Source organism: Moschus berezovskii, chromosome 27 (genome assembly GCF_049115385.1).
Source record: "Moschus berezovskii isolate FMDL1 chromosome 27, NW_MosBer_1.0, whole genome shotgun sequence".
NCBI classification, from domain to species: Eukaryota; Metazoa; Chordata; class Mammalia; order Artiodactyla; family Moschidae; genus Moschus; species Moschus berezovskii.
Window position 1 is genome coordinate 22617989 of NC_142486.1, and position 18860 is coordinate 22636848.

The window sequence follows — 18860 nt, forward strand, 5'->3', positions numbered from 1 at the left end:
AAATATTAGCCTCTCTCCTTCTTTCACTTTCTCATCGTTGATTCCGGACCACCAGGTTCCGGTCCTTTAATGGACCTCAACAATCCCTGGATTGGGAAGATCCCCTCCAGTATTCTAGCCTGGAGAATTCCATGGACTGTATAGTCCATGGGGTCGAAAAGAGTTGGACATACTGAATAACCTTCACTTCATTTCACTTCACTAACTATAAGAAGGGATCTGAATGTCTCAGAGTATTATATCTTTAAAATATCTAGTTACATACTATGTATTATTTTACAATAACTAGTACAATTAGTGAATGCTATTAGAAAGCATTATAAATTATCAAAAGCATAGTGTTTAAATCATGTGGATCTTAGCCATCTGGATGTCTTCTTTGGAGAAATGTCTGTTTAGTTCTTTGGCCCATTTTTTGATTGGGTCGTTTATTTTTCTGGAATTGAGCTGCAGGAGTTGCTTGTATATTTTTGAGATTAAAACTCAGGCATCTCCAATTCAAATGTCATAAATCTAATATTAGATATCTTCCCTTCCCCCACTTGTGATAAAGGTCCCTAGTGTTATTTGCTCAGTTGTGTCTGTCTCTTTGTGACCCCATAAACTGTATCCTGCCAGGCTCCTCTATCCATGGAATTCTCCAGGCAAGAATACTGGAGTGGATTGCCATTTCCTTCTCCAGGGGATCTTCCCGACCTAGGGACTGAACCTGGGTCTCCTGCATTGGCAAGTACATTCTTTACCATCTGAGCCACCAGGGAAGCCCCTAGATATAGAAATCCTTATAGAACTCAAACTATAATCATATGATCATAAACTTTGAACTAAATGGATATATAACTATGACTATCTGGGTCACAGTTTTTTATACTATAAAATGAAGGTGTTGTTTTGAGTATTAAATATGCTGCATAAAGTGGATACCATAGTAACCAGTGTAGAGGAAATAGCTAAGGTTAGTTAAATGAATTAAAATAGTGAATAAATGTAGAAGGAATTCATCCTTATTTTCATTTACATTTATACCCTACAATTTTGGATTCTTAGGACTATAATTTTAAGTTTCATTATCAACTTTATCTCCTAAAAAAAGTTTTATCAAAGTCAAGGACTGTATTATTACACTGACATGATTCTTTCATTCTACACTATATCCAGAGTTATCTTGTCACACTGGGATTTGATATCGGTTTGGCAAATGAGAAACTAGGCTCATAAACAATTGATTGCTCTAGTTTCTCTCCTCAACCAATCAATCACTCAATAAAATAAATACATCTGAGAGCACAATTGCATTCCAAAGACAAAGAAAACTGTTATTACATGCAAAATGAGAGAAATAAGCATGGCCTTTATAGGTTGATAAAAGCATTTTCTGAGTCTAAAGCTATGTATTTGAGGAAAAAGTAAGAACATATAAGGAATATGTAGCTTGTAAAGGGCCTTAAAAACTAATTTAGAATAGTTGCCACCTAATTAACAAGACAGAGGAAGTCATTGAAGTTTTTGGTGTTTAGATAAAATAGCATTGAAATCTCATTAGAGGAATCTTTTTAAGGAATCAATATCCTAAGAATAATCAAAGGGAGAGAGACCGTATGATTTTTTCAGGAAGATTGAAGAGCCACAGCACTGCAGGGTCCCCTTGACCATGATGGCAATTCGGTCACCCAGGATGTCAGCTTCATCCATGTAGTGAGTGGTCAGTAAGATTGTACGATCATGTTTAAATTGCTGAAGGATGTCCCAGGTGGCTCTCCTTGAGACTGGGTCCATTCCAGATGATGGTTCATCAAGTATCACTACCTAAAAGCCAGAAGAACAATTTCATAACCATTGAAAATCGATGCTATAGTACATGTCGGATAATTTACTATTTGAGGGGAACACTGTTAAGTGAAGACAGAGAGCCTAGACTAAAAATAGTAGTAAAAACAATCCCAAACTAAACAATTGAGCCAATACTGCCAATTTCCTCTGATCATTATTGCCAATGTTCCTTTAAAATTCATACCAACTCTCAGGTTTTTGTCAGCTTTCTAGACCAGTTGTCAGAAATCCATTTTTAGTGTCCCCTCTCCCTGCCCTCCCCCATTCTCTCTTCCTTGATACCTTGGAGCCCCCTAAAAGTGCTATAATGATGGAGAGTTTGCGCTTCATTCCTCCGCTCAGTGACTTTGAAAATGTATCACGTTTTTCTAGCAGGTCAAAAGTAGACAGCATATGGTTAATTTCATCAGCAGACATCTTTTGATGCATACTTTTTACCTAGAAAGAGGAGCCAGAATTTACACTCTGCATTTAGCCTTATCCTTAGAAATTTCTTAGATCTTAAGTTGTCTTATATATCTATACAGATAAATGAAGTTTCTTGTAACCATATCCTTAAAACATTTTATACTAGCTCTGTTCTAACATTAGCTATGTAGTGTCTTCTTCACATTGCCTCCCTTTATGTCTAAAGTAGAGTTCCTAAATTAAAAAAAAAATTTCATACTTAATAAACACACCTGAATCTCATGAAGAGAGGGAAAAAAGAAACACATCTCTAGCTTCCAGATATGATGAAGTAAACACACACCCCCCTTATTTCCTACTGAACTCAATTATTAAACCTGTAAAACTACTAAAAGGCAAACAGCAGCAGTTGAAACAGGAAGAACACCATAATTTAAAGTGCCACTGAACTTTAAATGGTTGAGTTTACCATTTTCACTTATGTATCCCACAGTCTGAATTGAAAAGCAATCCAAAGCATTCAACTGAGCACTGCACAACAGACAGAATAAGATTAAGGAAAAACTTTCTTTTGGCTTGAAGAGTGGAAAAGGGAAAACCCTTAAATCTTTGAGAAAGTGTAGAAGGGGCAATCCTCGTTTTTCCTCTGAGGAGGGGAAACTTCTCAATTCAATGGATTCATGCTTCAAAAAAGACATAACCAAACTCAATTGCTTTTTACCACTCTGTCTTCCTGCCACGTGGTTGTGGCTCAGTCATGAAAGTGGGTGATTTTTGGCAGGAGGACTAAAAATTGGAATCCTAGGGAACCAGAATGCTTGGGAGATAATAACAGAGAGGAGCAAGAAAGTGATACCATAAAGTTGTTAATGAACTCTTGTGTTTATCCCATTGTTTGCACATATGTATCTCATTAGTATGTGCATCAGTTCAGTTCAGTTCAGTTGCTTAGTCGTGTCCGACTCTTTGCGACCCCATGAACCACAGCACGCCAGGCCTCCCTGTCCATCACCAACTCCCGGAGTTCACTCAAACTCATGTCTATCGAGTCGGTAATGCCATCCAGCCATCTCATTCTCTGTTGTCCCCTTCTCCTCCTACCCCCAATCCCTCCTAGCATCAGAGTCTTTTCCAGTGAATCAACTTGTTGCATGAGGTGGCCAAAGTATTCGAGTTTCAGCTTTAGCATCAGTCCTTCCAATGAACACCCAGGATTGATCTCCTTTAGAATGGACTGGTTGGATTTCCTTGCAGTCCAAGGGACTCTCAAGAGTCTTCTCCAGCACCACAGTTCAAAAGCATCAATTCTTCGGCGATCAGCTTTCTTCACAGTCCAACTCTCACATCCATACATGACCACGGGAAAAACCATAGCCTTGACTAGACAGACCTTGGTTGGCAAAGTAATGTCTCTGCTTTTTAATATGCTATCTAGGCTGGTCATAACTTTCCTTCCAAGGAGTAAGCGTCTTTTAATTTCATGGCTGCAATCAGCATCCGAAGTGATTTTGGAGCCCCCCAAAAAAAAGTCTGACACTATGTATGTGCATAGGTGAGGGCTAAGTCACTTCAGTCGTGTTTACTCTTTGTGACAATATGGATTGTAGCCTGCCATGTTCCTTTGACCAAGGGATTCTCCAGGCAAGAATTCTGGTTGCCATGCCCTCCTCCGGAGAATCTTCCTGACCTAGGGATTTAACCTGCATCTCTTTATGTCTCCTGCATTGGCAGGCAGGTTCTTTACCATGCTAATGAGTAAATTCCTAACCAGGTGTGAGCTGTGTATATGATAACATATACACAGAGAGATTGGAATAATACTGCCAAGACTTTACACCTGACATTGGACCCACAACCCACAGAGAAGATATAAATATAATGGAGAGTCTCATGAAGCATTGTTGAAAATATCAAGGATAAAAATAAAAATTAACTGGCACACAAAGAATCACAAAAGTCTCAACACATATAGGAAAATATAGTCAAGAGACATTAGTGATTAGTTGGCACAGATGTTGGGATTAACATAGAAAGTATCATCAGAGAGAGCAGCTGGGATCCGACTTTCCTGCCAGTCATGCTGTGACATCTTCCTGGCTTTGCTGTCCTTGCTGAGGTCCCTGCTGCTGGACTCTGGCTCCAAACTTAACCTAAAGTAGGTTAAGATGGTGAAATAGAAAGGTCCTAAGCTCACCTCTTCTCATGAGCACACCAAAATCACAACAATCTGCAGAACAATCATTGTTGAAAAAGTCTGAAACCTACCAGAAAAGATCTTTTACAACTAAAGACATAAAGAAGGAAACACAGTGAGACAGGTATAAGGGGAGGTCTTGCGATATAATCAAACTCCACATCCCTCAGTGAGGAACCCGAAGACCTGAGAAAATTGTATTACAGATCTTCTTTCACAGAAGTGAGAGTTCAGAGCCCCATGTCAAGCCCCCAAGCCAGGGGATCTGGCACAGGGAAGAGGAGCCCCCAGAGCAGTTGACTTTGAAGGCTGGCAGGCCTTGACTGCAAGAGCTCCACAGGATAGGGGGAAAAGAGACTTTACTCTTAAAGGCATACAAAAAAACTCACATGCACCAGGAACAAGGACAAAAGCAATAATTTCATAAGAGCTTGGGCCACACCTACCTGCTACTCTTGCAGGGTCTCCTGGGGAAGCAGGGGTTGGACATGGCTCACTCTGAGAACATAGATACTGGTTATGGACATATAGGAGAGAGTATTCTTCTGCATGAATTCTCTTGGAGGCTGACATCTTGCTTGGGTCATTAGCACCAACCAACCTGGCTCCACCCAACAGTCAATAGGTTCCAGTGCTAAAATGCCTCAGTCTAAACAACTAAGTTGTTGAGGCTATATTCCCATTCATCAGCAGACAGGCTGCCTAAAGACTCTCTGAGCAAACAAACAACTATAAACAAGCACTTGGACAGTTCTGCCCGGCAGAGGGCCAAGACTCAGCTCCACCACCAGTGGGCAGGCAAGAGCCCCTCCCACCAGGAAGTCTGCACAAGCCCCTGGACCAGTCTCACCTACCAGGAGGCAGACATCAGAAGCAAGAAAATTATGGTCTTGAAGTCTACAAAATGAATCTCTGAATGTAGGTCAGGCACTACCCTTGGAACAGCTGGCCCCTGGCCCTTGAAAAGTGCAGTGCTGGGACAGAAGGCGAGCAAGGTTGAGAAACATAACCAATCTTCCACATACATAATCATACAAATAGCAATTTTGACAAAATTAGGTGAAAGAGGAATATGTTTCAGATTAGGAATAATACAAAAACTCAGAAGAAAAGCTAAGTGACATGGATATAGGCAATCTACCTGGGAAAGAGTTCAGAGTATTGATTGTAAAGATGATCCAAGAACTCAGGTGGAGAATGTATGCACAGAGTGATAAATTAGTTTTTTTAAAAGAAAGAAGTAGAAAATATAAAGAACAATGAAACAGAATTGAAGAATACAATAACTGAAATGAAAAGTACACCAGAAGGAATCAACAGTAGACTAAATGAGGAAGAATGGATAACTGAGCTGGAAGACGGAGTAGTGGAAATCACTATGGCTGAACAGAAAAAGAAAAAAAGTGACAAGAAATGAAGACAGCTTAAGAGACCTCTGGGACAACATCAAGAGTGATAATATTCATATTATAGGGGTTCCAGAAGGAGAAGGGAGAGAGAAAGGCCCTGAGAAAACACCTGAAGAAGTAATAGCTGAAAAGTTGCCCAACTGGGCAAGGAAACAGTCACCCAACTCCGAAAAGACCAGAGAGTCCCATACAGGTTTAACCTGCAGAGGAACACACCAAGACACATAGTAAGGAAACTGACAAGAGTGGAAAATAAAGAGAGAATATTAAAAGCAACAAGAGAAAAGAAACAACTAACATACAAGGGAACTCTCATAAAGCTATCAACTGATTTTTTAGCACAAACTCTGCAGGCTAGAAGGGAGTGGCATGACACACTCAAAGTGAAAAACCTACAGTCTAGAATATTCTACCCAGGAAGACTCTCATTCAGATTTGACGGTGAAATCAAATGCTTTACAGACAAGCAAAAGCTAAAACAATTCAGCACCACTAAATCAACTTTACAAGAAACACTAAAGGATATTCTCTAGGCAGAAAAGAAGAGGCCACAACTAGAAACAAGAAAGTTATGAATGGAAAAGCTCACTGGTAAAGGCAAACATACACTAAAAGTAGGAAATCATCCATACACAAACCTAACAGGGAGGCTAAAAGGCAAAAGTAGTAAAATCATTTATATCCACAATAAGCAGTTAAGGGATACACAAAGCAGTTAGACACAAAATATAATATCAAAAACAGTAATCATGAGAGGACAAGAGTACAAATGCAGGGTATCTAAAAAAATATACATATATATACACACACACAGATGCATATACATATATATGAAGTGAAGTGAAAGTGGCTCAACCGTGTCTGACTCTTTGTGATCCCATGGACTATACAGTCCATGGAATTCTCCAGGCCAGAATACTGGCAGTGGGTAGCCTTTCCTTTCTCCAGGGGATCTTCCCAACCCAGGGATCGAACCCAGGTTTCCCACATTGCAGGCAGATTATTTACCAACTGAGCCACAAGGGAAGATGTGTGTATACATACACACATCTATACACACACTGTTATACAAAAACCTCAGGGTAACAACAAAACAAAAATCTGTCATAGATGTACACACAAAAGAGTAAAAGGAATCCAAACATATACTATAGATAGTCATCAAATCACAAGAGAACAAAAGAAGGGGAGAAAAGAACAAGAAAAACAAATTCAGAACAATTAACAAAATGGCCATGGGAACATACATAGCAATAATTAGCTTAAATGTGAACAGACTAAATGCTCCAAACAAAACACATAGGTGGCGTAATGGATACAAAAACAGGACCCACATATATGCTGCCTATAAGAAACTCACTTCAGATCTAGAGACACATATGGACTGCAAGTGAGGGGATGGACATATGCCAAAATTGGGGTAGAGAAGGAGTGGTAGGCCTAGACCCCTCCAGATGTTCCTTGGGTGTCCACCTCAGTATGGAGATGGGTAGAGGGGATACCTGAATTCTAACCTTTATAAATAGGGGATACCCCGACCTGTAGACAGACTTTTAACTTTTATTCTGAGTAGCCATTTTAAACCAACAAGAAATTTTAAAAAAATCATGATCTAAATTAAAAGAAAAAAAATGAGGGAATGGAAAAATGTATTGCATACAAATGGAAATCAAAAGAAAACTAGGGTAGCAATATTAATATTGGACAAATAGACTTTAAAATAAAGACTGTCACAAGAGACCAAGAAGGACACTGTATAATGATCAAAGGATCAAGAAAAAGATGATAATTTAAAATATATATGCATCTAACCTAGCACTGCAACACATAAGGTGCATTCTAACATATAAACAGAGAAACTGACAGTAACACAGTTATCAGTAGTAGTAGTGAAAGTCACTCAGTCGTGTCTGACTCTTTGCGACCCCGTGGACTGTAGCCTGTCAGACTCCTCTGTCCCTGGAATTCTCCAGGCCAGAATACTGGAGTGGGTAGCCGTCCTTTTCTCCAGGGGATCTTCCCAACCCAGGAATAAAATCCAGGTCTCCACATTGCAGGCGGATTCTTTATCAACTGAGCCACCAGGGCAACCCTGTTACAGTGGGAGACTTTAATACCTCATTTACATTATTATTATTATTTTTTTATTTTATTGGAGGCAAATTACCTTCCATTAATATATTGGTTGGTTTTGCCATACATTGACACGAATCCGCCCCGGGTGTACATGTGTTCCCTTTTTTGAACCCCCCTTCCACCTCCCTCTTCCCCATATCCTCCCTCTAGGTCATCCCTGTGCACCAGCTCCAAGCATCCTGTATCATGCGTCGAACCTGGACTGGTGATTCATTTCACATATGATAATATACATGCTACAATGCCATTCTCCCAAATCATCTCACCCTTACCTTCTCCCACAGAGTCCCAAAGACTGTTCTATATACCTATGTCTCTTTTGCAGTCTTGTATGCAGATGACACTACCCTTATGGCAGAAAGTGAAGAGGAACTCAAAAGCCTCTTGATGAAAGTGAAAAAGGAGAGTGAAAAGGTTGGCTTGAAGCTCAACATTCAGAAAACAAAGATCATGGCATCTGGTCCCATCACTTCATGGGAAATAGATGGAAAAACAGTGGAAACAGTGTCAGACTTTATTTTTTTGGGTTCCAAAATCACTGCAGATGCTGATTGCAGCCATGAAATTAAAAGACGCTTACTCCTTGGAAGGAAAGTTATGACCAACCTTGATAATATATTAAAAAGCAGAGACATTACTTTGCCAACCAAGGTCCGTCTAGTCAAGGCTATGTGGTCATGTATGGATGTGAGAGTTGGACTGTGAAGAAAGCTGAGCGCCGAAGAATTGATGCTTTTGAACTGTGGTGCTGGAGAAGACTCTTGAGAGTCCCTTGGACTGCAAGGAGATCCAACCTGTCCATTCTAAGGGAGATCGATCCTGGGTGTTCATTGGAAGGACTGATGCTAAAGCTGAAACTCCAATACTTTGGCCATCTCATGCGACGAGTTGACTCACTGGAAAAGACTCTGATGCTGGGAAAGGTTGGGGGCGGGAGGAGAAGGGGACAGCAGAGAATGAGATGGCTGGATGGCATCACCGACTCTGTGGACATGAGTTTGAGTGAACTCCGGGAGTTGGTGATGGACAGGGAGGCCTGGCGTGCTGTGATTCATGGGGTCGCGGAGAGTCAGACACGACTGAGCGACTGAACTGAACTGAACTGATACAGGGTTAAGGTTACCATCTTTCTAAATTCCATATATATGCGTTAATATACTGTATTGATGTTTTTCTTTCTGGCTTACTTCACTCTGTATAATAGGCTCCAATTTCATCCACCTCATTAGAACTGATTCAAATGCATTCTTTTTGATGGCTGAAAAATACTCCATTGTGTATATGTATCAAAGCTTTCTTATCCATTCATCTGCAGATGGACATCTAGGTTGCTTCCATGTCCTGGCTATTATAAACAGTGCTGCAATGAACATTGGAGTACATGTGTCTATTTCAATTCTGGTTTCCTCGGTGTGTATGCCCAGGAGTGCGATTGCTGGATCATATGGCAGCTCTATTTCCAGTTTTTTGAGGAATCTCCACACTGTTCTCCATAGTGGCTGTACTAGTTTGCATTCCCACCAACAGTGTAAGAGGGTTCCCTTTTCTCCACACCCTCTCCAGCATTTATTGCATGTAGACTTTTGGATAGCAGCCATTCACACTGGTGTGAAATGGTATCTCATTGTGGTTTTGACTTGCATTTCTCTGATTATGAGGGATGTTGAGCATTTTTTCATGTGTTTGTTAGCCATCTTTATGTCTTCTTTGGAGAAATATCTGTTTAGTTCTTTGGCCCATTTTTTGATTGGGTCATTTATTTTTCTGGAATTGAGCTGCAGGAGCTGCTTGTATATTTTGGAGATTAATCCTTTATCAGTTGCTTCATTTGCTATTATTTTCTCCCATTCTGAAGGCTGTCTTTTCACCTTACTTATAGTTTCCTTTGCTGTGCAGAAGCTTTTGATTTTAATTAGGTCCCATTCATTTATTTTTGCTTTTATTTCCAACATTCTGGGAGGTGGGTCTTGGAGGATCCTGCTGTGATTTATGTCAGAGAGTGTTTTGCCTACGTTCTCCTCTAGGAGTTTTATAGAATCTGGTCTTACATTTAGCTCTCTAATCCATTTTGAGTTTATTTTGGTGTATTTTAACATCTCATTTACATTAATGAACAGATCATCCACATAGAAATTCAACAAGGAATCACAGGTCTTAAATGACATATTAGATCAGATTGACTTTAGTGATAGTTATAGAGCATTCCATCCAAGAATGGAGGAATGCACATTCTTTTTAAGTACACATGAGACATTCTCCAGGATAGATCACATGAGCCGCAAAGCAAGCCTTGGTAAATTTAAGAAAATTTAAATTATGTCAAGCATCTTGTCTGAAAATATCAGGCTAGAAATAAACTAAAAGAGAAAAAACTGCAAAAACACACAAATACTTGGAGGCTACACAATTGGTTAGTACATAACGAATGGATCACTAAAAAAGTTAAGCAGGAAATAAAAAATACCTAGAGACAAATGACAGTGAAAATATGACAACGGTTGGGGGTGGGAGGAGAAGGGGACGGCAGAGAATGAGATGGCCGGATGGCATCACCGACTTGATGGACATGAGTTTGAGTGAACTCCGGGAGTTGGTGATGGACAGGGAGGCATGGCGTGCTGTGATTCATGGGGTCGCGGAGAGTAGGACACGACTGAGCAACTGAACTGAACTGAACTGAAACCCTATGTGTGTGTGTTAGTTGCTCAGTTGTGACCAACTCTTTGTGAACCCATGTACTGTAGCCTGCCAGTTTCCTATGTCCATGGGATTTTCCAGGCAAGATACTGGAGTGGGTAGCCATTCCTTCTCCAAGGGATCTTTCTGACCCAGGGACTGAACCCAGGTCTCCTGCATTACAGGCAGATTCTTTACTGTCTGAGCCACCAGTGAAGCCCCCACACCCTACGGGATGCAGCAAAAGCAGTTCTGAAAAGGGAAGTTTTTAGCTTACCTTGGGAAACAAGAAAAATCTCAAGTAAACAACTTAACCTTATGTCTAAAGCAACTAGAGAAAGAAGAACAAACAAAACCCAAGGTTTGTTGAAGAAAATAATTGATAAAGATCAGAGAAGATATAAATGAGATAGTCTAAGAAAAAAATAGAAAAGATAAGTAAAATTAAAGGCTAGTTCTTTGAAAAGATAAACATAATTGATAAACCTTTAGCCAGGTTTACCAAGAAAAAATGGGAGGGGCCCAATTTAATAAAATCAGAAATGAAAAATGAGAAGTTACAACAGATTCTATAAAGATACAAAGGATCATAAAAAACTAGTTCAAGCAACTATATGTCAATAAAATGGACAGACTAGAAGAAATGGATAAATTATTAGAAATGAGCAATCTCCGAAGACTGAACAAGGAATAAATAGAAAATATGAACAGACTGACTACCAGAACTGAATCCATAATTTAAAAACTCCTGATAAACAAAAGTCCAGGACCAGATCTCTTCACAAGTGAACTGTACCAAACTTTTAGAGAAAAGTTAGTACCTACCCTTCTGAAACTATTCCAAAAAAATTGCAGAGGAAGGAACACTTCTGAATTCATTTTATGAGGCTATGTGTGTGCTAAATTGCTTCAGTTATGTCTGACTGTTTGCAGCCCTGTGGACTCTAGCCCACCAGGCTCTACTGTCCAAGGGACTCTCCAAGCAAGAATACTGGAGTGGGTTGCCATGCCCTTCTCCAGGGGATCTTCCCAACCTGGGGATTGAACCTGTGTCTCCTGTGCCTCCTGCATTGTAGGTGGATTCTTTATCACTGAGCCACCGGAGAAGCCCCTCTGTGAAGCCATCTGGTATCAAAAGCAGATGAAGATATCACAAAAAATTACAAACCAGTATCATGGATAAACAGATGCAAAAGTCTTCAACAAAATACTAGCAAAATGAATGCAACAATACATTATAAGGATCATACACCATGATCAAATGGGATTTATCCCAGGAATGCAAGGATTCTTCAATATCCACTAATCCATCAATGTGATACACTATATTAACAAATTTAAGTATAAAAACCATGTGATCACCTCAACAGATGCAGAAAAACTTCCGATAAAATGCAACATCCATTTATGATTAAAAACTCTTCAGAAACTGGGCATTGAGGGAACATAACTCAGCATAATAAAGGCCATATATGACAAACCCACAGCTAACATCATATTCAATGGTGAAATGTTGAAAGCATTTCCTCTAAGATCAGGAACAAGATAGGATGTTCACTCTCCCAGCAATCAAAGAAGAAAGAGAAATAAAAGCAATCCAAATTGGAACAGAAGTAAAACTGTCACTTTGCAGATGACATGATGCTACACATAGAAAATCCTAAAGATGCTCCCAGAAAACTACTAGAGTTCATCAATGAATTTGCTAAAGTTGCCAGATACAAAATTAATACACAGATATTTGTTGCATTTTTACACATTAACAGCGAAAGATCAGAAAGAGAAAGTACAGAGATCATCCCATTTATCATCACATCAAAAAAAAAAACACCTAGAAATAAACCTATCTAATGAAGAATTGATGCTTTTGAACTGTGGTGTTGGAGAAGACTCTTGAGAGTCCCTTGGACTGCAAGGAGATCCAACCAGTCCATTCTAAAGGAGATCGATCCTGGGTGTTCACTGGAAGGACTGATGCTAAAGCTGAAACTCCAATACTTTGGCCACCTCATGAGAAGAATTGACTCACTGTAAAAGACTCTGATGCTGGGAGGGATTGGGGACAGGAGGAGAAGGGGCCAACAGAGAATGAGATGGCTGGATGGCATCACCAACTCGATGGAGGTGAGTTTGAGTGAACTCTGGGAGTTGGTGATGGACAGGGAGGCCTGGCATGCTGTGATTCATGGGGTCACAAAGAGTCGGTCACGACTGAGCGACTGAACTGAACTGAACTGAATATTATATATATAATATAATACAATATATATTATATTATATAATTTTTAATTATATATATTGACTCTGATGCTACGAAGGATTGGGGGCAGGAGGAGAAGGGGACGACAGAGGATGAGAAGGCTGGATGGCATCACCGACTCAATGGACATGAGGTTGGGTGAACTCTGGGAGTTGGTGATGGACAGGGAGGCCTGGCGTGCTGTGATTCACGGGGTCACAAAGAGTCGGACACGACTGAGCAACTGAACTGAACTGAACTGAATGAAGCAAAAGCTCTGTACTCCAGAAACTACAACTGGTGATGAAAGAAACTTAAGAGGACAAAAACAGATGAAAATATACATCTAGCTCTTGGATTGAAAGAATCAGTATTGTTAAAATGACCATACAACCCAATGCAATCTGTAGATTCAAAGGCAATCCCTATCAGATTACCAACTACATCTTTCATCCTTCACAGAACTAGAAAAAAAAAATCATAATTTGTATGGAAACACAAAAGACCCTGAATAGTCAAAACAATCTTGAGAAAGAAGAGTGAAGCTGGAGAAATCATGCTCCTTGACTTCAGACTATACTACAAAGCTACAATAATTAAGCCACTATGGTACTGGTACAAAAACAGATACACAGATCAATGGAACAGGATAGAAAGCCCAGAAACCAACCACACACTTATTATCAATTAACCTATGATGAAGGAGGCAAGAATACAAAATGGAAAAAAGTCTCTTCAATAAGTGGTGTTGAGAATACCGAACAGGTACATATAAAAGAATGAAATTAGAACCCTCTCTAATAGCACATACAAAGATAAACTCAAAATAGATTGGAGACTGAAATGTAAGACCATATACTGTCAAACTCCTAGAGGAAAACAGGCAGAACACACTTTGACATAAATTATAGCAATATTTTTTTTGAATCCATTACCTACAGTAATGGAAATAAAAACAAAAATAAATAAATCAGACCCAATTAAACGTAAAAGCTTTCACTCAACAAAGGAAAACATCAACAAAAAGAAAAGACAACCTATAGATGGGGATAAATATTAGTAAACTTTGCTACTGACAAGAGAGTATTAATAATTTCCAAAATATAAAAATACCTCATATCCTTAATACCAAGAAAAAACCCAATCAAAAAATGAGCAGAAGATCTAAATAGACATCTCTCCAAAGAAGACATACAGATGGCTAACAGCCACATGAAAATATGCCCTATATCCCTAAATATTAGAGGAATGTAAACAAAAACTACAATGAGATACCACCTCATGCAGATCAGGATAACTATCACTAAAATGTCTACCAATAATAAATGATAGAGAATGTGTGGAGAAAAAGAACTACACTGCTGGTGGGAATGTAAATTGGTGCAGCTTCCCTTGTGGCTCAGCTGGTAAAGAATCCGCCTGCAATACAGGAGAGCTGGGTTTGATCCCTGGGTTGGGAAGATCCCCTGGAGAAGGGAAAGGCTACCCACTCCAGTATTCTGGCCTGGGGAATTCCAAGGACTGTATAGTCCATGGGGTCGCAGAGTCAGACATGACTAAGCGACTTCCATTTCACTATGGAAAAAGTATGGAGATTCCTTAAAAAACTAAACATAGAGTTACCATATAATCCTGCAAGCCCACTCCTGGGCACATATTCAGAGAAAACTTTAATTTGAAAAGATACACGAACCCCAAGTTTCATGTCCATTGACAGATGAATGAAGATGTGGCGTATATACACAATGGAATATTAGCCACAAAAAGAATGAAATAATGCCATTTGCAACAACATGGATGGACATAGAAATTATCATATTAAGTGAAGTAAGCCACAGAAAGAAAGATAAGTGATATCACTTATATGTGGAACCTAAAAATAAGATATGAATGAACTTTACAAAATAGAAACAGACTCACGGACATAGAAGACAGACTTATAGTTATAAAAGGGGATAGTGGAGGGGGAGATAAAGAAAAAGTTTGCAATTAGCATATAAAAAATAGAATGACAACAAGGACCTAATGTATAGCCCAGGAAGCTATATTCAAAATCTTTTATTAACCTATAAATCACTTTGCTGTATACCTGAAATTAGCACAACATTCAAATTAACTATACTTCAAGATTTTGCTTCTTCAGGAAATATTTTCTAATTTCCCCTAAACTCTGTTGGGCATACACTTCACACTGTTCATACATCTCAATTACTGTAAAGTAATACTCCTTAGTGTTTTAATTATGCATTTATATCTTTTATTCTCTACATTTTCACTTCTCAAAGATTGTTGTAGCAATCTTTGTAGTCCTGGTCCTGGCAGGTAGCTGATCTTAATAAAATGTTAAAAAAGAAAGTGCCATCAAAATAAAGAAGATATACTCAATAGTAGAATAAATATAATAAAGAGTTAGTGAACTTGAAGATAGATCAATAGATATTATCCAATCTGAACAACTGAGAGAAAAAATGATATAAGAAAAATAAAGCCCAAAGGATTTTGGGGACAAAAAAATATCTAATGTTCATGTCTTTGAAGTTCCAGAAGGAGACAAAAAAGTATCATGAAGAAATAATGACTGAAAACTTCCCAAGTTTGACAAGAGACACAAGGCTACAGATTGAAGAAGCTGACCAAACCCCATATAGAAAAATAAAAAGCAATTCAAACCAGACATATCACAAACAAATTGCTAAAATGTAAAAACAAAGAAGTATTGAGATCATCCAGAAAAAGAAGAAAACCCAGAAAACAACCCAATTACCTACAGGGAAACAATTCAGATGATTGCGGATTACTCATCAGAAACCATGGTGTCCAGAAAGCAGTGAAACAACGTTTTCAGTCTTGAAGGAAAAGCACTGTCAACCCAGATTTCTATGTCAAACAAAAATGTGCTAAAGGAATGTGGTGAGTTAAAGACACTCTCAGGTGAAGGAAGGCTAAGAGAATTCATAGCTAAGAGTACTGATCTAAAACAACTGATTAGGAATGTTTTCCAAACATAAAAGAAATGATCCTGAAAACTTGGAACATCATAAATGGTAAAAATACAACAGAAATGGTAAATTAAAAAAAAACTATTATTCTCTCATGGTTCTTTAAACATGCTACATGGTTTTAAGGAAAAAATATAAAAGTTTTTAATGATGTTTTCAATATATGTAGGTGTAATAGATGACAACTATAGCAAAAAGAAAGGAGGATAAAATACCTACAATGTGGTGAGGTTTCTACATTCCACATAAAAGTTGGAGAATATTGCTTCTCCATAACTATGAAAACTAACTATATTTTGTAAGTCCTTAGAGCAACCGGTAAAAATGTACAAAGAGATATAGTTAAAACCAAAATAGACAATTTAAATTATAATATTAAAAATGTTCAAATAACCCCAAATAAGACTGGAAAGGGGAAACAGAGGGGAAAATGCAGTGAGAACAAACAGGAAACAATTAATAAAATGGTAGATTTAAATACAACCATGAAAAATAAATGCTCTAAACACATCAATGAAAAGATAGAGATTGGCAGATTGTATTAAAAAACATGACCTAGCTATACAATGTCTATAAGAAACTCAATTTAATTTTAATTATATAGGTAGGTTTAAAGTGAAGTATTTGAAGAAGATATGCCATGCAAACAAAAATCAAAAGAAAGATGAGGGACTTCCCTGATGGTACAGTGGGTAAGACACCACCCTCCCCAATGTAGGGGGTTTGGGTTCAATCCCTGGCCAGGGAACTTGATCCCGCATGCTGTAACTGACAGTTTGCATGCCACAGCTAAAAGATCCCACTTGCACAATGAAGATCAAAGAACCTGTGTGTACAAGTAAGATTCAGTGCAGCCAAATAAATATTTAAAATGACAGTTGGAATTGTTATATTAATGTCAGATAGCTGTTGTTGCTTAGTCGTTAAGTCATGTCCAACTCTTTTGTGACCCCATGGACTGTAGTCTGCCAAGCTCCCCTGTCCATTGGATTTCCCAGGCAAGAATACTGGAGTGGGTTGCCATTTCCTTCTCCAGGGGATCTTTCTGACCCAGGGATCAAACCTGCATCTCCTGCACTGCCTTGCAGCCAATCTCTTCTATTGGAGGTGGATGGTTTACCGCTGAGCCACCTGTCAAGACCCAATGTCAGATAGAGTTGACTTCAAAGCAAAAACTAGCAGAAATAAAAGAGGGACATTACATTCTTATAGGGAAGAGCCAATTCTGACTCCACCCTGGATCTGTTTCTTTGAATTTAACCTTTGTTTTTTGTTGCTTTTGTTATAATCATATACAATGGGTTGCCTTAGGGGACCCTTCCCCTCTATCTGACTGGTAAAATGCCTTTGTTCACCTCACAGTGAGACAAACCCATCTCACGTGTAAATGGATGCAGAAAAGGAGAAATGAACAGATCCCATTCTATTTTTCAAGATAAATGGCCTTTTTACTTTTCTTCTTTACCTCCTCCCTTTCTCTGTTCTGTGAAAGAAAGTGGTATCCAGACCCTGACAAGACAGTTATTTTAGGACATTAGTCTGCTACCTTCTCTGTCACCTGGATTTCCAAGTAAAGTCGTATTTGTTGTCTTAACACCTAATCTTTGATTTTATTGGCTGGTTGTGCAGCAAGCAAAGTGAGCTTGGATTTGCTAACAATGTTATCAAGGAATCATTTCACAAAGAAGACTTACAATCCTAAATGTGTATACACCTAACAACAGAACTTAAATTGGAGAAAACAAAAATGACCAATTTAAACATGAACAGGGAAATACATAACTATAGTTGAAAATTTCAATATTTCTCATTCAATAACAGAACTACTAAGCAGAACAGCAGAGCTAGACAACAATTTCAAGTTTGTTGCTGTTGTTCAGTCACTCAGTCATGTCCAGCGCTTTGCGACTCCATGGACTGCAGCACACCAGGATTACCTGTCCTTCACCATCTCCCGGAGCTTGCTCAAACTAAAGTCCATTGAGTCAGTGATGCCATACAACCATCTCATCCTGTGTCCTCCCCTTCTCCTCCAGCCTTCAATCTTTCCCAGCATCAGGGTCTTTTTCAATGAGTCTACTCTTTGCATCAGGCGGCCAAAGTATTGGAGCTTCAGCTTCAGTCCTTCCAATGAGTATTCAGGATTGGTTTCCTTTAGGATTGACTGGTTTGATCTCCTTGAAGTCCAAGGGACTCTCAAGAGTCTTCTCCAACACCACAGTTTGAAAGCATCAATTCTCTGGTGCTCAGCTTTCTTCATGGTCCAACTCTCATATTCATCCATGACTACTGGAAAAACCATAGCTTTGACTATATGGACCTTTGTTGGCAAAGTGATATCTTTGCTTTTTAATATGCTCTCTAAGTTTGCCAAAATTTTCTTCCAAGGAGTAATCTTATTTTTTTATTTTCATGGCTGCAGTCATCATCTGCAGTGATTTTGGAGCCCAGGTAAATGGAATCTGTCACTGTTTCCATTGTTACTCAATGTTAATCTCAAGTTATTGAATCTAATTTATGTTTACAGGGAATGTCAACCAAATAGCAGAAAACATTCTTCTCAAGTACACATGACAGTCACCAAGATAGATCTTCTTGGGTCATAAAAATATAGCAATTTAAAAACACTTGAAACTACAAAAAGTATGATCTCTGGCCAGAAGAGAATGAAACTAAAATAACAGGAAGAAAATATAACAACTTTTCATCACTTAATATTAAAGAATATGCATATAAATGATCTATGCCATAGAAGAAGTCTCAAGAAACACAGAAAATATTTTGAATTGAATGTAAGTGAAAATATAACAAATCATATCAAAATTTGTGGGATGTAGCTAAAAGAGAGCTTGAAGGAAAAAATCACAGCAATAAATGCTTACATTATTAAGCATGTAATAATTCTCAAATCAATTATTAATACCTATGCACTGACATAAAAAAAGGAGAATAAAAACCCCAAACGAAGT

General features: G+C 38.6%; 1 protein-coding gene across 1 annotated transcript in view; it reads right to left on the minus strand.

Annotated features, from left to right (window-relative positions):
• LOC129545010 (phospholipid-transporting ATPase ABCA3-like) overlaps nucleotides 1–18860 on the minus strand; it is a 241795-nt gene that overhangs the window by 113818 nt on the left and 109117 nt on the right. Inside the window, exons 13-14 of the mRNA XM_088833045.1 lie at nucleotides 2113–2268; nucleotides 1596–1806 (exon numbers count right to left, since the gene is read on the minus strand). Coding sequence (XP_088689171.1) covers nucleotides 1596–1806; nucleotides 2113–2268 — 367 coding nt within the window. The remainder of the gene's footprint in view (nucleotides 1–1595; nucleotides 1807–2112; nucleotides 2269–18860) is intronic.